This window comes from Malaclemys terrapin, chromosome 5 (genome assembly GCF_027887155.1).
Source record: "Malaclemys terrapin pileata isolate rMalTer1 chromosome 5, rMalTer1.hap1, whole genome shotgun sequence".
In the NCBI taxonomy this organism is placed as follows: Eukaryota; Metazoa; Chordata; order Testudines; family Emydidae; genus Malaclemys; species Malaclemys terrapin.
In genome coordinates this window covers 56,329,211-56,354,272 of record NC_071509.1, presented here as the reverse complement: position 1 = coordinate 56,354,272, position 25,062 = coordinate 56,329,211, and the positions used below count along the sequence as shown (strand labels likewise).

Here is a 25,062-nt window from a genome sequence, read left to right as displayed (position 1 = left end):
AGAGCACAACCACATGGAACATAGGTCCTCCCTGAGAACATCCCTTAGCAATTTCTGTTCTGGAATGGCCCATCTGTAGTTTTTGGAAGCAGCAAGGTTAGGTACCACTAACTTTTGCCAGATTCCTGATGTTGACTGTTGCTTTTTTATTCAGTTTTTATATTTTGGCACAATACATAATATCTCGTTCTCATTTCCTAAACCAGGGAGAAAAAGCTAAATTCATGCATTTTACTGACAACCTACAGGCTACTCCCACACGACGGAATTAGTCTCCTAGGATAGTGGGAATATTTTCTGTTTCCCAGTCTCTCTACTTTGGGACAATGAAGGGCTGGTTTATGGCATTCTTTTTTTGCTCCTGGCATAAAACTAAAGTGTCATATGAACCATCCTGTGACGGGTTAGATCACAGAAACTCCCTTGGGAGCTGCCACCCAATGTGCAAAGACTACCCCTGCTTCTGTTTTCCCTGCCAGCTCAGGACTCCAGCACCCTGTCTTGCTGAGCCAGACACTCCCGTCTGGCTCCAGACACAGATCCAGGGTCTGAATCTCCTGTCCCAAAGCTGCAGGTTACCTGAAAACAGCTTACAGAAGTGCGCTTGTCTTTAGCACTCAGATGCTCAACTCCCAATGGAGTCTAAACCCAAATAAATCTGTTTTACCCTGCATAAAGCTTATGCAGGGCAAACTCATAAATTGTTCGCCCTCTATAACACTGATAGAGAGATATGCACAGTTGTTTGCTCCCCCAGATATTAATACATACTCTGAGTGAATTACTAAATAGAAAGTGATTTTATTAAATACAGACAGTAGGATTTAAGTGGTTCAAAGTAGTAACAGACAGAACAAAAAGAAGAACAGGAGTACTTGTGGCACCTTAGAGACTAACAAATTTATTAGAGCATAAGCTTGGCTGTAGTCCATGAAAGCTTATGCTCTAATAAATTTGTTAGTCTCTAAGGTGCCACAAGTACTCCTGTTCTTCTTTTTGCGGATACAGACTAACACGGCTGTTACTCTGAGACAGAACAAAGTAAGTCACCAAGCAAAATAAAATAAAATGCGCAATTCTATGCCTAATCAAACTGAATACAGATAATCTCACCCTCAGAGATGCTTCAGTAAGTTTTTTCTCAGACTGGACACCTTCCAGGCCTGGGCACAATTCTTTCCCCTGGTACAGCTCTTGTTGCAGCTCAGGTGGTAGCTAGGGGATTCTTCATGATGGCTCCTCTCTCTCTCTGTTCTCTTCCCCCCTTTATATATCTTTTGCATAAGGCGGGAACTCTTTGTCTCTCTGGGTTTCCACCCCCCCTCACTGGAAAAGCACCAGGTTAAAGATGGATTCCAGTTCAGGTGACATGATCACATGTCACTGCAAGACTTCATTACTCACTTGCCAGCACACACATATACAGGAAGACTCACAGGTAAATACAGCCATCTGCAGACAATGGGAGTCATCAAGATTCCAAACCATCATTAATGGTCCACACTTTACACAATTACAAAAGGCCCTCAGAGTTACATTTTATATTTCTAGTTTTAGATACAAGAGTGGTACATTTATACAAATCAGATGATCATACTCAGTAGATTATAAGCTTTGTAATGATACCTTACAAGAGACCTTTTGCATGAACCATATCCCAGTTACGTTACATTCACTTATTACCGTATTTTCTCTAAAACTATCTCAGTTACATTATATTGACTTATTATCAAGTTTTTATAAAACCATATAGACTGCACATTTGGCAAAGGATTATTATGGAATGCCATAAGTCTGAGGGCTAGTCTTCACTACAGGGAGATCGATGCTGCTGCAATCGATGCAGAAGGGATCAATTTAGCAGGTCTAGTGAAGACCCGCTAAATCGATGGCAGAGCGCACTCTGGTCGACCCCTGTACTCTAGCTCTCTGAGAAGAGTAAGGAAAGTCAACTGGAGAGCATCTCCTGTTGACACAATGCAGTGAAGACACCATGGTAAATTGACCTAAGCTACATCAACTCCAGCTACGTGAATAACATAGCTGGAGTAGTGTAACTTAGGTCAACTTACCCCCGTAGTGAAGAAAAGCCCAGAAGACATTTCTCACACCTTACCTGCCCCCTAAACAGTCTCTGTAAATAATCTTCAATGCCCATTCTCTCAAACCACTTTCATTTTAAGAATCAATTAGAACAGTTTCTGGAAAGAGTTTAAATATGGCTTACGCCCTTTCCACATGCCAAACAATTTTAACGAAATTATTTGTTAACCATTTTTTCTAATTCTGTTTTACTTCTCTTAAAAACTATTTAAATAGTAGGGACAGGGCCATATAGACATTCATGGTGACAGACTGATCAGATCTCAGCATAGGTGTCCTACTTTGATGGCTGATCTAGTTAGACCCCCAACATCAAATCCTGTTTTGTGAGATACATCACCAGGTAGAAAGTAATTTTTGACTGTGCAAAGTCAGACCCTATACTCAACAGCATTTCTTTGTTTGTCTGCAACACAATAATGTTGGAATGCTGCATCTGATCAATTCCAAAATTTCAGGGAATGTTCTAGGCATAAGTGGCCAAGGAATGCATGCATGCAATGCACTTTGCCTACCGAAACAAAGTAGAATGTGACTCCCTAGTAAGAGAGTGACACCATAGCCCTTTGATTTAAACAAATAACTGTGAGCAAGTTACACGAGCAAGCAACAGAACCAGTGGCAACTATGTACAAAACAGAATTATCTTCAGCAATTCAAATGACACAATTTCCTAATATCAGAGGGGTAGCCGTGTTAGTCTGAATCTGTAAAAAGCAACAGAGGGTCCTGTGGCACCTTTGAGACTAACAGAAGTACTGGGAGCATAAGCTTTCGTGGGTCAGAACCTCACTTCTTCAGATGCAAATTTCCTAATAGTCACATCTGAAATATTGAATACAACCAAGTACAAAATTACCTACCCTACCCTGTGTTTAAAAATTGTACCAAACTCCTCTTCAAATCTATTCAACTAACTTTCTCTTCACTTCCCACATCAAATTTAAGAACCTTGTCCTGACCTTCAAAGTCCTGCATACCTTAGCCCCTGCCTACTTTTCTGGATGTCTCTATTCATTCACTGTTATCTGCCCACTTTGCTCAACCCAACCCTTATGATTAGCTATCCCTTAGGGATAGGCCTAAACTCACCATTGTGTCTTCTTCAATACAGTACTCTACGGACTGGAATCGTCTTCCTGGCCTGATCATACCTGCTCTCTCTCCTTCTGTTAATCCTTCCTTAAAGTACACTTCTTCCAAGAGTTCTATGAACTCTAGTCCTCCCAACAGAGAAAAATAAATATTAGAAAACCTAAACTAACTGTGGCATTAACATGGCACATGCTAAACTTAACTGATCAATCACATTGTACTTGGATTCATCCCATCACTTGTATATGCATTGTGCAATCAGTTCAATCTTACAAACACTTACATGAAGTCAACAGGACTACTCATGCGAGTCAAGTTATTCATGTGTAAATTTTGCAGGAATGAGCCCTTGGATTGAAAATTGTTCAAAGTAGGGACATTGTATTATGTCTGTAAATCATCTAGCAAACTGCTGGTTCCAAACAGATTACTTTAATATCTATTTACTAATAAATACAGGTTTCAGTCTAGATAAATCTATTTCATGTACATTGGTACTTAATAGTTTATTGTGTGGTATGTGTTCACTCTTCTGCAGGGACATCTCAATTTCTGTGCTGATTTATTGATCACTGTCTTACTACTCAGGGAAGTCAAAATACATATATAATCCAACATAAAACAAGCTATTATTTTTGTAAATTACATACAGTAGCTTGCAGCAATGATCATCCAACTGATGATCGTGACATATCTTTACATTATATAAAGCTTCGTTCAATTGCACATGATAACAAGCTACTGTTGCTCCTCGGAAGGAAATCAGAATTTTGTCAATTTAATGAGAACCGATGTTGAAAACAAATATAGTACATTATTACAGAAGATTAAAAGTGATCTCAACCTAAAATTATTCGGACTTGCATTCAGCATTGATTTTCTTCTGCAAATATGTATCTTTAGATATTATGCATTAAAAGAAAGACAATTGTAGTTACCAGTCTATGGCTGGGAATGATCTCTAATGAAGTATGAATTTTGGCAAGTTTTTCCCATTCAATAAAAAAAATACACTGAGTCCAATTCTTCTCCCCCTTTTTATCAGCTTTACTGCACTTAATTCAGTAGAGTTACTCCTGATTTACACTGATGTGAGAGTTTATATTGTAAACCTGATAGTTTAAAATGTCACAATGAGTAGGACGACAGAAGCTTTTAATCTTGCAGCAGCAAGCTTTGAAATTGTAGCTCATCCCAATACATTAACTGGGCGTATTCCAACATAAGGAAAAGTTTTCAAACTCATGCTTGTGCTAGTTATATGAAAATGTCATTGGAGACCTCTAACATCAATATTAGGTTGGCATCAAACCTAAAGGGAAGTCAAAACCTGGGGATGGACCAGATTTTTATTTATATTCCATGAATAACTATATTTGGAGCCTCACGATAGTTGGTGTGGTACAGCCACAGTAATTTACAGTGCCTGCCCTGAAGAGTTCACAGTCGAAAGAGGCAAAACTGAAAATGGGTCAGAGAAAGAAGTATAATTATCCCCATTTTATTGACGGAGAACTGAGTCACAGAGATATTAAGTGACTTGGCCAAGGTCAAACAGGAAATCTGTGGCAGAGCTCAAAACTGCAAGCCTCTTAACCGCAAAACCATCTTTCCTCAAATGATGTATAGTCTAGATCTGAAAATTGCATTTATGCATGATAAACTTCTACAAATCATGATTTGATGCATAAGTCGAGCAGAGTTAAAGAGAGGTTTCACATGATTTCTAATTTAAAAATGCCTTTCTAAAGTGTCTGCTTCACTATTGCACAAGAATAAGCTCATGAGGCCTAACCAATTATGTAAACATCAAAAGGCTATAAGTAGTGTGTTTTTTCTTCCCTACTAAAAGAAAAATTTACCCAAAAAAGTTTATCCAAAGAAAACAGATTGTGGACATCTGACAGGGGACACTCACCTCACATGAGCATCTCCTATTGGGGCTAGGGGTTTGTGTGTCCCCCTTCTCTCTCACTGCTTTAGCAGTGCTCTCTGACAGAAGTTTTTCTTTTTCAGGTGGGTTTTCAGTGACTCAGCCCTCTGGTCGAGTCACACATCATCCATGCATGAAACAAAATAGAACCCTTCTGGGGTAATCAGTCCAACAGGGCCTATCCCAGTAACCTCACTGGTCTTCTGCAGCCCTCCCCGGGCTAATTCTCAAATAGTCGTGTTCTGGAATGGAGCAGTGCCCCCGGGCACCCCCTTCTGGGGTATTAAAAGTTCAATATATATTGGCCCCTTCAGTGTTTTTAGTCCCTTCCCTGGGCCTATATAAACTCTCTTCTCAGGGCACTCAGCCACTTTGCCTGCAGTGTGTCGGGGGGACCCAGGCCTGCCCACTACATCGGGTCCCAACACAGGGACCCTATAAATAGCAGCCAGTTGCTGCACCCCTTTAACTAAATTGTTGTTACTTCTGTTCCCTGCCTCACTTCCCTGGGGCCCCAGCATGTTCAGCTTCACTCTTACCTTGCTTGAAGTCTTGCTTGAATCCCAGCAGCCAGCCTTGCTCCCAAGGTCCCAGCCATCAACTGCTCTGTCCAGTCTTGGAACTGCTGCAACCAGCCAGGAGCAACAGTCTTGCTCCGCTGGCTCCAGCCAGCAACTGAATGTGCTCTGATTCAACAGCTCCTTTTATATGAGCTAGCTGGGCTCTGATTGGCTGCTTCCCTGCAGCCTCTCTAAGCAGCATGGAGGACTCACCTCTTCTGCTCTTTTTCTGGGGTGGGGTATGGTAGGACCACAAGGCCTCCAGCAGGGGCCCTTTGGACCTAGTACACCCTGTCACGGGATGTCACAGTTCAGGGCAACGGCACCTGTATTCCCCCTCTGTGGTTCTGGAAGGGCACCCACTCTCAAGCTTCCCAGCCATTGCCTCAGTTGGGTGGAGACCAGCTTCTCTCTCATCCTGATTGTGGTATTTCCAGGCTGAACAGTTCCCTGCCTTCATTCTGTTATTCCCAGAAACAGTCTGCCTAAGCAGACTTGCTTTGCTTCTCTCCTCAGGGATAGTGCACAGTGTAATGGCTACAGTTATACATAACCACACAGTTCTTTGCAAGTAAGCATATTTTATTAAGATAAAAGTCACTACAAAGAAACAAAATTAAAAAAGAATCTACACACAAGATAATAAGCTTGCCAGAGATCACTCCAACAGCAATATGGGCTCTGGCTGGAGCAGTCCTTCAAATCCCACCCAGGAGTTTTACTGTTCATCACACCCTTTGCGCCAAACAAGAACACTCATGAGTAAGAGTCACTCATTGATCTGGTTTGGCTTTTTGAAGAGACCATGTTAATCAGCCAGACAACGGGTCTCTGTTCAAAGTACAGCTTCCATATGATCGACTTGAGGAGGGTCATTTGCATTTCCCTCACCCCACAATAATTTCTTAGGAAATCTACTTCACACACAAAAAATGCTTTGAAATTCCTAACATTTCACTGAGATTGCATTAATCCTGCCTCCTTTTAAAGAAATTCTATACAATCCGACAAATGTACACTAACATTTGCATGTTCAACATAATGTAGTCCTCTAATACTTAAACTTAATTCAATTCATTTTTTCTTAATTCCATAAGCACAATATCCAAGATATTGCAGAATATTGTCATATCTGTCACAGTGGACTCAGTCCTCAAGTGAGCTAGAGCTTTGTCACCTTCCTACCCCCTGGTGACAAAGCCTGTCAGGATCCTGACAAGGAGAGTCAGAATCAAGGGTCAGAGCAGGGTCAAAGCTGAGGCTGAGAGTAGCAGAGAAGCTCAGAGTCAAATTGCAGGCTGGGGTTGATATCAAATTACAGGGTCTGGGTCAGGAGGTGAGGGCTAAATCAAGCCAAGGTCAAAGCAAGTTCAAGAGCAGAAAGCAGGCACTTTTTTAGCAGCTACAGGAGATCCAGCCTGTTGCATGAACACTTCCTGGAATGTCCCTTGGGTTTATATAGGGCAGGAAGCCAATAAGGAGCCATGAGGCTGCTGCATGTTGGATCCCTTGAGGTAGGGCTTCCCATGGTCTGTATCTGCTGCAGTGGGCTGTTGGTAATGGAGTGCAAGCTAATTACAGCTTCTGCTGTGTAGCAGTGTGAATATGTTTGATGCCTAGCAGTTCATTAGGATCATTAGTTCACAGGATCAATGTGACGGGTTGGATCACAGAAACCCCCTTGGGAGCTGCCACCCGATGTGCAAAGACTACCCCTGCTCCTGTTTTCCCTGCCAGCTCAGGACTCCAGCACCCTGTCTTGCTGAGCCAGACACTCCTGTTTGGCTCCAGACACAGATCCAGGGTCTGAATCACTTGTCCCAAAGCTGCAAGTTTACCTGAAAACAGCTCACAGTAGAGTGCTTGTCTTTAGCACTCAGATGCCCAACTCCCAGTGGGGTCTAAACCCAGATAAATCCGTTTTACCCAGCATAAAGCTTATGCAGGGCAAACTCATAAATTGTTCGCCCTCTATAACACTGATAGAGAGATATGCACAGTTGTTTGCTCCCCCAGGTATTAATACATACTCTGAGTGAATTACTAAATAGAAAGTGATTTTATTAAATACAGACAGTAGGATTTAAGTGGTTCAAAGTAGTAACAGACAGAACAAAGTAAGTCACCAAGCAAAATAAAATAAAATGCGCAGATCTATGCCTAATCAAACTGAATACAGATAATTTCCTCACCAGTTCCAGAGTGCTCCCTTTTACAGGCTAATCTCCTTTTAGCCTGGGTCCAGCTATCACTCACACCCCCTGCAGTTACTGTCCTTTGTTTCAGTCTCCTTCAAGTATCCTGTGGGGGGTGTGGGGGGTGGAGAGGCTCCTTCTTTAGCCACAGGTTTAAATAGACTCTCTCTTGTGGGTGGAGACCCCCCTCCTCCCTCCTATGCAAAGTCCAGCTCCAGGATGGAGTTTTGGAGTCACCTGGGCAAGTCACATGCCCCTGCATGACTCAGTCTTTGCAGGCTGATGCCATTGTCCACATGGCATCTTGCATGTCTCCAGGAAGACTTCTCATGTGGATTGGAGCATTCCAAGATGCATTGTTCCCTAAGTGTCTCCTGATCAGGTACTTAACCTGGCGAATTCCTTCCTAAAGAAGCTGACCAAATGCCTCACAAAGCTTACTTAGAAATCAAGCAAGCATACAGCCCATATTCTTAACCTCGAGTAGAAAATGATATATATGTACAAATTGGATGAATAGATATAGTAGACCAGAACCTTTACGGAGATATGTTACATGGCCCAGGCAGCACAAAACATATTCCAGCTATGTCATCCATACATTTATAAGCACCCCCTCCCCATAAAGCCTTCTAGGGTACACTGTCACAATCAAGACCTGCTAGGCCTTAGAGAGTTTAAGTTTGGCATACCCTGGAGCAGTCACAGGGCCATGATGGCTGGGATCACTGTAGCTTGTCATGCCCCAACTTATATCCAGCACACCCTTTATTAAGCAGCTGAAAGGTTCTGGCCTGGTGATTCTGCCCCAAATGTAAATAGTCAGTATTCCTGTATTAAAGAGCTTAGGATAAGTTTCTAAGGCCTTGTCTACACTACGAGAGTAGTTCGATTTTACTTAAATCGAATTTTTGGAATCGATATTGCAAAGTCGAACGTGTGTGTCCACACTAAGGACAGTAATTCGACTTTGTGAGTCCACACTAACGGGGAAAGCGTCGACATTGGAAGTGGTGCACTGTGGTCAGCTATCCCACAGTTCCCGGAGTCCCCGCTGCCCATTGGAATTCTGGGTGGAGCCGCAAATGCCTTCTGGGTAAAAAAAATGTGTCCAGGGTGCTTTTGGGTAACTGTCGTCATCCGTCCATCACTCCCGCCCTCCCTCCCTGAAAGCGCCGGCGGGAAATCAGTTCGCGCGCTTTTCTAGTCAGTGACAGCGCGGACGCCACAGCGCGGATGCCACAGCACTGCGAGCATGGAGCCTGCTGAAACCATCACTGCAGTTGTGGCCGCTCTCAACGCCTCGCAACTTATCATACACCTTTCCCTGAGGCAGATGCAGAAAAGTCAGGCGAGGAGGCTACGTCAACGCGGTGATGGCCTGAAGTCTGAGAGTAGCACAGACCTCTCAGAAAGCAGGGGACCCAGCGCCGAGAACATCACGGTGGCAATGGGTCATGTTGATGCCGTGGAAAGGAGATTCTGGGCACGGGAAACAAGCACTGAGTGGTGGGACCGCATAGTGCTGCAGGTCTGGGATGAATCCCAGTGGCTGCGAAACTTTCGCATGCGGAAGGGAACTTTCCTGGAACTTTGTGAGTTGCTGTCCCCTGCCCTGAAGCGCAATGACACCCGGATGCGAGCAGCCCTGACTGTCCAGAAGCGAGTGGCCATAGCCCTGTGGAAGCTTGCAACGCCAGACAGCTACCGGTCAGTCGCGAACCAGTTTGGGGTGGGCAAATCTACCGTGGGGGTTGTTGTGATGCAAGTAGCCAAGGCAATCGTTGATGTACTGCTGCCAAAGGTAGTGACCCTGGGAAACGTGGAGGCCATCATAGATGGCTTCGCAGCGATGGGATTCCCAAACTGCGGTGGGGCCATAGATGGAACTCACATCCCTATCCTGGCACCGGAACACCAGGCCAGCCAGTACATTAACAGAAAGGGATACTTTTCCATGGTGCTGCAAGCACTGGTGGACCACAGGGGACGTTTTACCAACATCTACGTGGGATGGCCGGGCAAGGTTCATGACGCTCGTGTTTTCAGGAACTCTGGTCTGTTTAGATGGCTGCAGCAAGGTATTTACTTCCCGGACCACAAAATAACTCTTGGGGATGTGGAGATGCCTATAGTCATCCTCGGGGACCCAGCCTACCCGCTAATGCCCTGGCTCATGAAGCCCTATACTGGCGCCCTGGACACTGAAAAAGAACTCTTCAACTACCGGCTGAGCAAGTGCAGAATGGTGGTGGAGTGTGCTTTTGGCCGTCTCAAGGGGAGATGGAGAAGCTTACTGACTCGCTGTGATCTCAGCGAAACCAATATCCCCATTGTTATTGCAGCTTGCTGTGTGCTCCACAATCTCTGTGAGAGCAAGGGGGAGACCTTTATGGTGGGGTGGGAGGTTGAGGAAAATAGCCTGGCTGCTGATTACTCACAGCCAGACAGCCGGGCGATTAGAAGAGACCAGCGGGAAGCGCTGTGCATCCGGAAGGCTTTGAAAGCAAAGTTCCTGAGTGAGCAGGGTAACCTGTGACTTTAAAGTTTGTGTATTGAGAAGCTAAACCTGCCCCCGTTTCTTTACCCAGTTAATGTTGACTATCCTATCCAGTTACATACCCCCTTCACCCCACTTCCAACACACGTTTCAAAATAAAAATAGTTCTACTTTGTTAAAGCACACCGTTTTCTTTAATACTGTATTCGCGGGAATTTTTTAAAACTGGGACGCAGACTGTGGTGCGGAGCGGGTGTACTGTAGTGGCGCGAATGCAGCTTCTAAACTCAAGGATTGACAGGCTCCGCTGCGGTGGGATGGTTGTTTCAACGGAGCCTGTCACCCCTCCTGATAGGGACTGTGTGTATGGGGGGGTCTATGTGACTTTGTGGCAGGGGGAGGACGGTTACAGATCCCCTGCTGTGTGGCTCTGTGATCCTGCCTAAGGACCGCCGCTTAAGATCTGTAACTGCCCTCCCCTGCCACAAAGTCACAGAGCAACCCACCCCCCACCACATAACATGAAAACAACCTCCCAGACTAACCAGGGTAACTAGTCACTGCATCACTGCACTATGTATGTGCCCTGCTGCTGTGCCTGCCCCCGACTATATACCCTGCCAAAGGTGACTGTCCTGTCGAATTACCAACCCCCTATCCCCCCCTCCTCCAAAAGAACATGATGGAAACAGTAGTTAACAGAAACGTATTTTTTATTATCAACCAAACATGGAACTGGGAAAGTGAAACTTGGACGGGGGCTTGTGTCAGGCGGGAAGGAAAGAACTTGTCAAATTTTGGGGAATGAGAGCCTTCTGCTGCTCGAGCTCTCTGCAGGGGTGGAGTGAGAGTTAGCAGGGACTCTGCCGCCTCTCCTTCTGTGCACTTTGGGTGAGGGGAGTATGGGACTTGGTGGCGGGGGAGGGCGGTTAGAGATGGACTGCAGCGGGGCTCTGTCCTCCTGCCTCCGTTCCTGCAGAACATCCACAAGGCGCCGGAGAGTGTCCGTTTGCTCCCTCATTAGTCCAAGCAGGGTTTGAGTCGCCTGCTGGTCTTCCTGACTCCACCTCTCCTCCCGATCCATGTTGGCTTGGTGCATTCGGGTCAAGTTCTCCCGCCACTGGGTCTGCTGTGCTGCCTGGGCTCTGGAGCAGGCTATAAGCTCCGAGAACATGTCCTCCCGTGTCCTCTTCTTCTTATGCCTAATCCGCGCTAGCCTCTGGGAGTGTGATGACAGGCTAGGTTGTGAGACAGTCGCAGATGGGGCTGTGGGAATGGGAAAAAGGGAGTGAATTCCTCAGAAAGATAAATGTAGTTGTGAACAAAGAACATAGTCTTTCTCTGTGAACAAGACCATGCACAGCACCTATCACATGCGCACTCAGCACAAGGTCGAATTCTCGGCCTTCGCATTCAGTGCCTGGGGTCTTCTACAGCACATTTGAGAAGCCTCTCAGGAGAACGGAATTTCTGTTGCAGGCAGACATGGTAAGCCGTAGACTTGTGGCAGCTTAAAACTTTAATATTAGCAATGGCCTCATTTCACATTGAAATCAATGTCGGTCCCTGCTGCCAGCAATTCGGCAAGCAGGAAGTCTGCTCCTGTCCCACACCCTCGCGGCTGTCCCCGGGAACGATCCCTTTCGGCTGCCCCTCTCCCGCCTCCACCGCGTGGCTGCAAACCAGCGGTTACAGTTCTGTAAAGGAACGGCAAAGCAGTCCCAACACTAACATTCCCCTACCTCATTCAAAGCAGGTCATCATGAGCGACATCACCCTCATGAGGATCTCTGACAGCGAGAAAGAGCGAATGCTCCGGGAAAGCCTCCAAAGACCAGGGCCGTATGCCGCCATGCTGTGCAGAGCAATGATTCCAGAGTACTTGCTTGTCTCGTGGCGTGGCAACGTGTCCTACTACGGAGGACCCAATAAGGCCGCTCTCCCCAAGAACCTAATGCAGCGGATTTCCAATTACCTCCAGGAGAGCTTCCTCGAGATGTCACAGGAGGATTTCTGCTCCATCCCCGGACATATAGACCGCATTTTACTGTAGCTGCTGTAGCAGTGACTAACCAGTAGAGCGGCTTGGGCAGGACAATCATGCAAAACCGGACATTGCTAGATTTTTTTTCAATAGTTGCACTGCCCATGACTGAACCGTTAAGCTAATCAAACTAATCATGAGAAACCCATTTTTTAAATTGTTAATATTCCTGTTCTGTTACAAATAAATGTTTAGATTTTTACAACACTTACTGGCTGATCCTTCCCCAGATTCTGTGTCCGGGGTAACGGCTGGGGAGGATTGGTAGGGGATCTCTGTAAGGGTGATGAAGAGATCCTGGCTGTCGGGGAAATCAGCGTTGTGAGCGCTGTCGACTGCCTCGTCCTCCTCATCTCCTTCCTCATCTTCCCCGTCCGCTAACATGTCCGAGGATCCGGCCGTGGACACTATCCCATCCTCAGAGTCCACGGTCACTGGTGGGGTAGTGGTGGCGGCCGCACCGAGGATGGAATGCAGTGCCTCGTAGAAACGGGATGTCTGGGGATGGGATCCGGAGCGTCCGTTTGCCTCTTTGGTCTTCTGGTAGCCTTGTCTCAGCTCCTTGATTTTCACGCGGCACTGCGTTACATCCCGGCTGTATCCTCTCTCTGCCATGTCTTTAGAGATCTTCTCGTAGATCTTTGCATTCCGTCTTTTGGATCGCAGCTCGGAAAGCACGGACTCATCGCCCCACACAGCGATGAGATCCAAGACTTCCCGATCAGTCCATGCTGGGGCCCTCTTTCTATTCTGAGATTGCACGGCCATCACTGCTGGAGAGCTCTGCATCGTTGCCAGTGCTGCTGAGCTCGCCACGATGTCCAGACAGGAAATGAGATTCAAACTGGCCAGACAGGAAAAGGAATTCAAATTCAAATTTTCCCGGGGCTTTTCCTGTGTGGCAGTTCAGAGCATCCGAGCTCGTACTGCTGTCCAGAGCGTCAACAGAGTGGTGCACTGTGGGATAGCTCCCGGAGCTATTAGCGTCGATTTCCATCCACACCTAGCCTAATTCGACATGGCCATGTCGAATTTAGCGCTACTCCCCTCGTCGGGGAGGAGTACAGAAGTCGAATTAAAGAGACCTCTATGTCGAACTAAATACCTTCGCGGTGTGGACGGGTGCAGGGTTAATTCGATGTAACGGCGCTAACTTCGACATAAACGCCTAGTGTAGACCAGGCCTAATACATGCATGGAATTTGGATGTTTAACATATGAAAATTGGTCTTAGCTGTTGCTATCTAACTGCAGTGTTAGAATGTTAGCAGTTAAATGGTTCAAGATGGTCACCTGTTCATACTGACATACATCTAAGTCATCAAGTTTAGTGCACAAATAAAGTGACTCTAAACTAACTAAAAATCATTACTTTTCAATGTTCATTGAATACGTCTGAAACTGGTTAAAACTTGGAGAGCCTAAGCAAAATTTCTGAAAACTGCACTGTGTAAATCAGGGTTACTTTCAGGCAATTAACAACTGTATAGGTATTTCAAAATTATCTTTAAAATCCTTTTTCAGATATTGGGAAATAAAACAATTTAATATTAAGACTAATAAACATCAAATTTCTGCAACTGTCCAAATATTAAAGTTTTCTTTAGTGATGACATTTTCTACTTTGTATTTATTTGTATTTATTTTTAAGCAACTTCCACTGTGCTATTACAATTGGTGACTATTCAAGCAATTTACTATAATAATTAGTTAGGACCAAAAAACAGATTTTTAAGTAGTTCTGTTAAAATAAAAAGTGTGATCTGATTATGTAACCAATAGACACGTATTCTTCTGTATTTGGAATGGGTCTACAACATTCAGGGCACTACCACAACTTAAATGATAAGCAAGAGTTGTGTGAAAAGTTTGTCATGAATAGTAGATAAGTCCAGATTTTCCCTTTTCCTCAAAAGGTGTTAAAAACACCTTAAATCTACACTGTTAAAGAGAAAAAACATGCTGTATATTCTATCACATAGCTAGAAGTGACAGCTATTTTCTTATCCTTCTATATTATAAAGTGAAATATAAAGTGAAAAGAAGCAGCCAAATGAGACATATATAGCATTAGCATAATACTTTGCTTTAAAATCTAATTCACCTTTTAAAGTTTTAATGATAAAAGTGAATACATCACTGTTTATCAATCGGGCATTTTTTTTTAAACTCATCTTTGCTCTAAACACCTCCTGACTAAAAAAATAATAACAAAGCAATGGAGCAATTACTAAGTACTGCCAACATAAAGAGAAGGAAACATTAATTCTTTCATGTGTAACTGTTAAAGTCTGTATAAAAACGCAAGAACAGCCATACTGGGTCAGACCAAAGGTCCATCTAGCCCAATATCCTGTCTTCCAACAGTGGACAATGCCAGGTGCCCCAGAGGGAATGAACAGAACAGGTAACCATCAAGTGATCCATTCACTGTTGCTCATTCTCAGCTTCTGGCAAACAGAGGCTAGGGACACCATCCCTGCCCATCCTGGCAAATAGCCACTGATGGACCTATCTTCCATGAATGTATCTAGTTTTTTTTTTTTTAACCCTGTTATTGTCTTGGCCTTCACAACATCCTCTGGCAAAGAGTTCCACAGGTTGACTGTGCACTGTGTCTTTTGTATGTAAGACTTTATACTATTTGTGAAATTTCTTTGCATCCAAATTCTCTGCTTGATAGTACTGAGCTGTGAAATGAAACCTTAGGTAATTCTTGTTGCAAGAGACAATGAATAGTTTCACTGAAACTATTCATTCTGTCAGCTAGTTACAGTGACTTTCTATTATATAGACTGTACCAGAAAACAAAAAGATATCACAACCTGAATAATAAGACAGACAAGTGCATTGACATGCAAACAGAAGTTTCTTATTTTTCTTGATGCATGTTGACTTTGCTAACACTTTCCCCCCTCCAAACACCCAAACACACATTGGAAATTGTTCATACTTGTATTAAGGATGTGGAATCTTCATAAAAAAACAAAACAAAAAAACAGCCAAACCTGACTATATTTAAAAAATATACAAGGAAGATAGCACAGAATTTTTATTATATAAGATATATTATATTATAAAAATATGTGTTTTCTTTGTACATTTTTAATATGGTATTTACATCAATAGTAATGCAGTAGGAGGCAGGGGCTGGGTCTCTCTCTGTATTCAAGAAGTGCTTAGCACATTTTGGGTACTACCACAGTCTAAATACAGAAAGCCAGAGAAGCACTATTTCCATTACACTGCTGCCTGAGACACGGCTTCACAGAAATAACAGGCTTCTCTGCATGCTGGGAGATGCTGCAAGGTTAGGGAGGGGCAGTGAGTCTGATCTAGAGCACTAGGAGTTTGTCTACACAGCAACTGGGAGGTGTAATTTCCAGTGTGGGAAGACATACACATGCTAGCTCTGCTCAAGTCAGCACCTAAAAAGAGTGTGATTGTGGTGGCCTGGGCGGTACCTGCCCCAATACGTACTCTGGGGTTGGGTGGGTCTGTACTCAGGCAGCTAGCCCAAGCCACCACCCATGACACTGCAGCCACACTGCTATTTTTAGGCGCAGCTTGAGCAGAGCTAGCATGTGTATGTCTTCCCACACTGGAAATTACACCTCTGGCACATCAGTCTGACTCAAAACCTCATTCCCAGGCAAAGTGAGGGTCAGTGGTTCAGTACTGCCAACACCACAGTCAAAAATCATGAACATTCCTACAGCAGCTCTGACTGGCTGCTCTTCCGCAGGAGATGGGGAAATCAGAGGGGGACCTTCCTTGCACAGTGCTCAGTCATACAGGGACTGGAATGTCTCGAGTCATTGTGAGACTGACTCCAGCAGGGGCCAAAATCACATAACTCACAATGAAAGAGTTGAGAACACTGATGGCTTGTGGCTGCCAGGCATCACAAACTCTCTGAAACTCCATGCCCTGGCAGAACAAGGATAGGATGTTTGTGGCAACAAGGTATATCTCCCTCTACGAGGCTCCTGAAATGTTGCCTAGAACACTTAGATTTGTCTTGTAGATTGCAGGGCTTCCTTACCACTGTTGTGGTGGCAGAGGGAGCCTGGTAGAGCGGTGCTCTACTAGGGAGATCAGAGGGTTAAACTCTTGCTGCTGCAGTGACTCAGCTCAGGAGAGGAAGAGGGGAGCTACAAGCTGAAATAAAGTCGATATTGAACAACAGCAACAACTTATGAAACAAAGTGGTGAGAAGCAACTGAAATGCAGTGCTTAAGTTGTGCCAGAATTCTCAGAAATGCCATACTGGCAGTTCTTTAAGGAGCCAAGGTAGCATATCAGTACATCTGATGGTGGCAGGCCAGGCTCCTTTTCCACCCTGGCTGCAGAGAATCGTCCAAGTTGGGAAGTGCCAGTCACTGGCAGAGTGTGCTTAGTGGCAGGTCAGTGAAGAGAGAGCTGGGGAAACTGCAGCCAGAAACTGCAGGGGAACATGGAGGCAGGAGCCACCAGGAGCTAAGGGCACAGCTAGAGCCAGGATGTTAGGAGCTAGGTAATGGACTCACCTGAATAGTATAGAGCTCCATGGGCAGCAGGAGATGGACACAGGTAGGGGGGAGGCAGGGATGGGATGGAATCTAAGGGGAGTGACTTCTCCTGGTCCTCCCCCAGCTCTCCCAGCACCCTATCTTCCTCTCAGCTCCTCCCATGATCCCCTGTTCCCTTCTGCTTCCTCCTGAGGCATTCTACTGCCCTGCATTCTGACACTTTTTTTAAAAGGAATCCAGCACTGCTGAACTGCCATCTTGTTCCACCACTAGAGGCAGAATTTCTGGTGGACTGAGCTGAAGGGCAGGGCTCAGTCCTGAATCCTCGAGCAATAATACTGGACCATCTCCAAATTCCACAAGTGAGAGGCATCACCTATTTGTTATGAATGAGGAGAGAAGCTGTGAATCAGAAAAACTCTTCATTTGATCTTCAATGTGCACATTTCCAGTACATTTATTCATCTTTAAACCTTTTGAAAACCTTATATTAAAAACAAAAATGCCAAATTTAGAAATTAAGAACACATAAAAATGCTTTTATCTATTTAAAAGGATATATTCTCACCAGTTATCTGATGAATTTAGGGCCTGATGAAAAGACCAATGGAGTTAATTGAAAGTCTCCCATTGACTTCAGTGTGCCTAAGATCAGGACTTGGGGGCTAAATCTTCCCCTTCCCATCTACAGGACACATAAGACCCAATAGGCAGAAAAACTGATGTGGTTTCACTGCATGGAGTGGGGAGACCAGACAGTGGATCACTATGTAGGGGGTGAAGTATGCTTGTGGGGGCCCACCCATAGATGCTGGAACTAGGGGTGCTGGCGGTGCTGCCGTAGCCTCTGGTATGAAGTAGTAACAACAACCCAAAGACATGGTTTCCATTTTCAGCACTATAAAAATTGTTGCAGCACCACTGGGCCCATCTTCCCAAACATGAAGATAGCTTTGGAACCTGTAGGACAGGGGCTATGGATCTACATCAGTGTGGATCCACTTACTAAATCCTCAAAATTTGGGAGGGAGCAAAGTGATTACCAAACTAAGGTTTTGGCTGCTGCTCCATAGTCTGGGGAATTTGATTTGTTTCTCTTCCACCTCCCCGTGCCACCCACATGAAAAAGGTAACTGTGATTAGTCATGTGTTATAGTTTTCATTGAGTGAGCATAACTTATGATCAGAAAAAGGGTTTAGAGAAATCACAAGTTCATCTTTACAGAAACTTTCATGCAGATCTTCATCTAACCCACTCAAGTTACTCAGAGTCTTCCTCTTGACATTAATGGCAACTGTAGTGGGTCATTTATCACCATAGGAATTGAAGGAGAAGTTAGTGCAAACAAGGAAACGTCTAGTCAGGTGTGTCTTTTCCATAGAAAGAGCTCTAGAAAGATAATCTCTTTTCATAAATATTTTTGCTGTTTTTCCAAACTAGAAAACACGTATATTCTCCTCAACATTTAACAGAGCTGAAAGCTGAGACAAAATAGTTTTAAAATTAGCAGACAATACAAAGAGAAAAGCAAAGAAAAAATATCTGCTGATGATTTAAAGATAGAAAAGAAAGGAAAAATATAAAATAGTACTGTACCAGGCAGATTGTTAGAGTTGGCAGTTAAATAGATACACAGTAGGAGACAGCAGCTCCAGCATTCCCCAACAGTAAACAGCAACAACACTAGATATCTGCTTAATCATATAGTAAATAAAGTGAAAATGCAATACCTGTTCAAAGCTTCAATGATATTCACTGTCAGAGCAATTTCATATAATAGCATACTCTGATTTAGCTTGCCTTGTTCTATCCATCGGTTTCTGAAGGATACTCAGTAGTAGTATAATATGTGATTCTGCAACAAATTGAGCCTGACTGCTCCCATGTATGTAACTCTGCAAAATGAGAGTAAGAAACAAAAATAAATCATCATCATTAAGGCTGTGAAAAATGTTGAAAATGACATGATTTAGTATGGGTGAGAATTAAAATTAAACCTGTCTTGCAAAACAATGCATAAATAGTGTAGTGCCCGCAGAAGATATATACTTCTAAAGTTACATTTTTTACAAACCATTGTTAAAAGCAAACCATCTGAAAAGCACAGCTAAAGCCCAGGTCCACCATATATAAAAACTGCTATACTTGGTTGGCCACCCATGAATCAGAAATCCCACATATTTTGAAATTTAATTTACAAGCTTCATCCACCTGAGCGATTCCAAGTTCTTCATCCCATTGCAATTTAAATGATGGGAGGGATGAGTAATAGATAGCTCTTAGCAACTACTAACACTGACCAACAAAAGTGTGTGTGTGTCCATCTTCTTTGAAGATCACTTGTTGACTGGGGAGGGGCTGGGTTCAGGGATATGTTTAAACATGGCTTTAACAGATATTCAAATGTCAAGTGAAAAAACAGGAGGCTTGAGAAAGGAAGTTGAACTTTGCCAAAACATTAACAGACTATCACACAGCCACCATTTCATAGGCTACAAAATTCACAGATCTGCAACCCACTGGAGACGCTGCCACTTCTATACCTCCTTATCACAAGATATTTTAGTTTGCCACATGACTAACCTCATGTACACAGCCATCTGCACTCACTTCTCAGAAGCACTAAATGCCGCACATCCCTTCAGTTAAAGTAGGTCTCCCAATACCATCTTACCTGAAAACAATGTGTCCTCATACTCCTTAGCTTATACAAAAGAATTTTACTGAACCACTGAAAAAAAAATCTACATCCTTTCCCAGTCTCAGAGTGGGCATCATATTTAGCATCTACTCTCATATTTGGAGGGTGTAGAGGGGGGGAGAAGGGGGGAAAATCATCCTTGCTGAGAAAGGCAACTTGCACTTGTTCTCTCAAGGCACAACAATTGAATAACATTGACATGTACTGCAATGTGGTCATGATATTCTCCCTTTGTATTTGGCTTATTTACTTTAGTTCCCCCCACCCCAAAGGAAAAAGAAAAAAATAAACTTACAATAAATAAAATAAGATACATATATTAGATATGGAAAGACATTTTAAAGAGCAAATACACTCAACATTTGATGTTTTTGATATATAGTCCAATAATGACTTGAAAATATCCTGTTTTGTGGACTTGTTTTTAAACAAAGTGACTCACTGAAAATTGAAAGTATGTTTTCAATACAAAACTAGCTATTGTTGAAGGATAGCGAATAACCACACTAACTGAAAAAAGAAGTGCTATAGCCAGACAGTGAAATCAGCTTGTCATATTACTTTTTTGAAATAATTATATACTCATCAAAAGTCAAACATGCATTTTTAAAGCACCAAGGTAAAATCCTGGCCCCACTGAAGCCAATGGCAAGATGCCAAGGGGAGCCAGTATTACCCCTCATATTTTATAATTTTTACTTTAAAAAAAAAAATCTGTATGTAGACTATCGATATTAGGGCCCAAAATGATTTCAAACTCGAAAGAAAAATAAAAGATGCTGCTGCTTCAAGCCACAAAAAATGCCTTTATTCAAACTGACTAAATTTTGGCTGATGTTGTTATGATAAAATGCATAGCCCATAAGATATCATAAAATAATTTCTACTCAGTGGATGGCTACCTGCTATTCTTTAAAAGTCATTATATATGTTCAAATACTCAATTTCGCTTTAGTTTGGTTAAGAAGTTCATATTTATCAGTGATTTCCCCCCACCCAAGTAAAAACCATGTTTTTCTAACAAGAGAAAATGATTGATCTTAGAAGATTGGACTTTATGATTTTTCAGTAAGGCATGATACAAGCCAATCTATATTCTGTAAGTTTTTGACAAGCTAGCCAAGAAACTCTAACTAGCCCAAGATAGAGGAATGTCAAAGAAGAGAAGGCAATACTCACATTTTTCAGTTAACTTGAGAATAGTTAATTATTAAGTTGAATTAAATGAAATTGATTCTGAAACCATCATTATTTGCTCTGCTGTGTTAAATAGCATAAAAGGGACATTTGTGTTACTCTTCACATTACTACTTACATATGAGGCTGACTATAATTACAGATCCATGCTAACAGTTATTCCTGCTCAGCTATCCAATGATAGCTGTGGCCTAACTAACCTATAGTCCACATGACTGTATGCAGCCATGGGAACAAATGGAGACCAATTTGATCCCAGCTCTCTCTTCACATGGGAAACCAAACACTGTCCCCAGGCACCTTCCAATAACAAAAGGGAAAACTAAAATTTCAATTTTTTTTGAAAAATGGAGGAGAAAAGTAAGGTCTTCTCTGTGTATATGTATAAAGCTCTCAGTTGTGACATTTGGTATTTTACAAACTTAGCAGACAAAAATATGCTGGAACTAGGGGTGCTAATTCCTAATTCAAAAAGAAAATATCTGCAGTGGATTTTGATCCACACAATTATGGTCCCGTTCCTGCAAACAAACACTTAAGCACGTTTCATGACAGGGGACTGGACTGACCTCACTGTCCGTTCCAGTCGTATGATTCTAGTGTGCCTTTATTCACCTGAGCACTCTCATCTCATTCAGTGGGATGTCTCCTGTGTTTTAAGCATTAGGGGCCTAAACATGCACAATAAATGGTGAATGTCTCCTACTTCTCATTACAATTTTAGTAGAGTGTACTAGACTAAGACTTCATTATGTTTACAAAATATACCATAGTATATTTACTAATACAGTATTAACTGTTTGTATCAAATCATTCAATCTAAACTACATGTCTCACAAATTAATATTTTTGGTTTCTTACACATAATAAAATCATTTTTACATACCCTAAGTTTCACACACACACACACACACACACACACACACACACACACACACACACACAAAAGAAAAAAAAAGAGGGAGAGTCCAGCTGCACTTTTTATGTATAGAAATGTACATGTACCCTACTTTGGCCCATCTCCAGGGTGAGCTAAATTGCAAGGAAAAAGAAACAGTGGGGATTCAAGGAACCAGTCTTCAAGAGATAGTGTTGTTAAACAATGGTGATGACGCTGACTTGTTATCACATGAATACAGAGAAAACAAATCTCTTCTGTACATGTAAAATACTTGATATCAGAAGGGGTCAGTTTTACTGATATACTTTTAATTGTCCTTATTCCATTAAAGCAATTAAAATTGATTTTAACAAGTATGAGTAACATGAAATGATCTTATCTTATGGAAGCAATCTGGCAGCTCATTTTTATCCTAAATAATACACTGCACGACTGACTTTTCCTCTTTCTGTATAAATATTGTAGCAATTTAAACCACAATACCATTTTATAGACTAAGATCTTCAGTATTTTTCCATATTTGTATTGTATGTTGCTGATACCCTATGATCACAACCATTGTTTTGTCATGTTTAGTTTGTTAATTGTAGCACTATATTTATTCTACCACTGGAAGATAATTTAAATAAAAGAAAAAAATATTATTCTCAAAGCTTACTGTTAATTTCCTACCAATGTGTCCTCTTATTTCATGTACACAAGGCTCTCTTCACATTTGACTGCACAATAGACAAAGCTATCTAATTTTTTTTCTTACTTAATATTATTACACGACCTTACAATCTACTTATTGATGGGTTAGCACAGTCAGCCAGAGCCTTAGGAATAATGGTGCAGGCATGAGCTCAATAAACAACAGAACTACATCTGTTTATTATTGCAATAGGGTAGAGAGGCAGCTCCCTGGCTGCTGCTGGTTACTGTTACCAAACAGCTAAGCTCTCTTCGCAAGCAGGAAGCATACCCCCACCCTGATCTTCTCTATTGAGTTGCTTCCTAAAGCAAGGTTCCTTTCCCTCCGTGTGGGAGAAGCCACAGTCTTTAGGGCTGTCTGTGGGAGCCAGTACAGTAAATATGTTACAAAGTACTGCTCAAATTACATTGTGTGGTTTCTGGTATCAGCAGGAAATATTAATTACAATTCTTCAGTATATTCAGTCAATGACATAGGTTTATTTTACATGTAAATATCTAGACCTCCAACCTGCAAATTAACATTCATTTTTTGTTAAGTGCCAACAAACAGATCTGGTGCTACAAAAGACTGAACACTGAGTTCCAAGCTCTGAAAATTTAGAGCCCGATTTTCCATTTTCTTACACCGGGTGTAGTCATTTACACTTGGCAAACTGAGTGTAAAATTCTACTATTCTGATATAATAGATGGTTTGAGTCCTTGACATTTACATCAATTTTGCACAGATGTGCAGACTACTTACAAGGACAAAGCAGTGAAGAATCAGTTTCTTACAATTTAAACATAACAGATGAGATGCTGAAATGCTTATACTGTAGCAGCAAATACCTAGAATATTGTAGGGCTTTTTAAACCTGAACTTTAAAGAAAAAACCTGAAAGGGTCTAGATAATTTAGGTCCAGTCTCCCTGAGAAACTACCTCCTCTCCAAATGATATAGCAGTGGTAGAGATCAGTTGACGCATTGGAGCTGCTTGCCCAGTGATATAATTGGGAGAGTGCTAGGGGGAAGTGCATTTTGAATTAGCTGCCCTTGGTTTTGGAACCACCTTCCAACACTGGGTTATTAAGTCCCAAATGTGGTGACCTTTAGGGCATGCTGGAATATTTGCATGTTATGACAGGTTTTCCTGGGGGAGGAGGAATGATTATGGATGGGAGGGAGGTAATGAGACAAGCCATGATGCTTGTTGGGAAGGATTCAGAGCTCTGATTTTTAAAATATGTTTATGTATTTTGTTAGAGTTTGTTGTTTACCGTATGTAATATGCCTAGAACACAAAATACATACAAATGACTTAATGAAATAAAAAACCAAACAAGTAAAATACTGGTGCTTAGATACCAAAGTGATAAGTGACTTAAAAACACCTAAAATGTATATTTGAGTTTATTACATCATCATAGATACAAAGTATTAACTATTTAATTTTAAATAAAGAAAGATTATATGTCTGCAATAAACTCTACATATCAGGGCTTGATTAGTGATGGTCAAAGAAGCAAGTATAATTACATATTGAGACTACAAATTCTTCTTACCCATCTTGGCAGTCCTTTGGCCATGGGGGGTGAGGGGGGCAGGGAGTTTTATTTTTAAACAAAGAGGCAACAATACCACAACTTCCACTTTTTAAAAAATCCATTAATAGAAGACAAACCACTAGAACTGGGCTTTGCAACAAGACCCCCCCCACACACATAAATGGTGTAATATTTTAGAAAATGCTATCTGAGATATTCCATACTAGAATAATATTTCAGAATATATATGTATGCACATACTCGAACAGTGTGAATCTCAAAATTCCCCCAACTACTAGCTAAAATTTGAAGTCAGGTGATTCAGAATGATATTCTGACATTCTCATGTGTAGCATTCTATAATATACACCTCTACCTCGATATAACGCGACCTGATATAACACAAATTTGGATATAACACGGTAAAGCAGTGCTCCGGGGGGCACTCCAGTGGATCAAAGCAAGTTCAATATAACGCGGTTTCACCTATAATGCGGTAAGATTTTTTGGCTCCCGAGGACAGTGTTATATCGAGGTAGAGATGTATCATGCAGATCTCTAACAGATTAATTTAGTTGTTAGTATATTTCTGCGTTCTGAACTTTTAGACCAACAAGAAATGCATTATAACACAAAATAGACTTGCAAGGTTTGGGCTTGGGGTGGGGGAGAGGGATTGTCACTGTGTGAAAACCCACATGTTAACTCCAATTATCACAACACAGATTAGCCCACCCATTAAAGTAAACAGACAGACAAGAGCACATCACACCAATGCTTCACTTATTCAGTTGGATTCCTATTCCTTCTAGATCTGCTTCAACATCCTGGTCCTAATCTTTAAAGCCCTCATTGGGTTAAGGCCTAGCTAGCTGTTTCATACACACCCAATCAAGACAGCTGAAATCCACAGCTGCAGTGATACCTAGTGGTCAGAATCCAGGCTGACTATTACGTATCCTATGACTAGGGCAGAACCCTTTTTGCTGAGGGCGCAAGAGTAGGGGATTGTAAGCATTAGTTCAGAATGAACCTGAGCATAATCTCTTTTCCACTGCATTCTTATCTCTTTGTGCAAGCTCTCCTGAGGGTTGTAGAGG

General features: G+C 42.4%; 2 protein-coding genes across 5 annotated transcripts in view; both read right to left on the bottom strand.

Moving 5' to 3' along the window:
- TUSC3 (tumor suppressor candidate 3) overlaps positions 1 to 25,062 on the bottom strand; it is a 312,072-nt gene that overhangs the window by 54,760 nt on the left and 232,250 nt on the right. For all 4 annotated transcript variants that reach the window (XR_008445222.1, XM_054030984.1, XM_054030985.1 and 1 more), the window contains exon 7: positions 18,774 to 18,837. Coding sequence is in view for 3 of the 4 variants with exons in the window: in XM_054030984.1 (XP_053886959.1) it covers positions 18,774 to 18,837 (64 nt within the window). In the remaining variant the exon portion in view is untranslated. The remainder of the gene's footprint in view (positions 1 to 18,773; positions 18,838 to 25,062) is intronic.
- On the bottom strand, positions 11,157 to 13,590 carry LOC128838633 (uncharacterized). The gene is made up of 2 exons (XM_054030987.1): positions 12,643 to 13,590; positions 11,157 to 11,652 (listed from the first exon to the last, which is right to left on the bottom strand). Exons 1-2 carry the CDS (start codon positions 13,217 to 13,219, stop codon positions 11,177 to 11,179), a joined length of 1,053 nt encoding a protein of 350 aa, XP_053886962.1. The 5' UTR covers positions 13,220 to 13,590; the 3' UTR covers positions 11,157 to 11,176.

Coding starts and splice junctions, on each gene's coding strand:
- LOC128838633 (XM_054030987.1), bottom strand. CDS start 13,219: ATGCAGAGCTCTCCAGCAGTGATGGCCGTGCAATCTCAGAATAGAAAG. Junction 11,653..12,642: donor ATCTGGGGAAGGATCAGCCA/GTAAGTGTTGTA, acceptor CCATTCCCACAG/CCCCATCTGCGACTGTCTCA.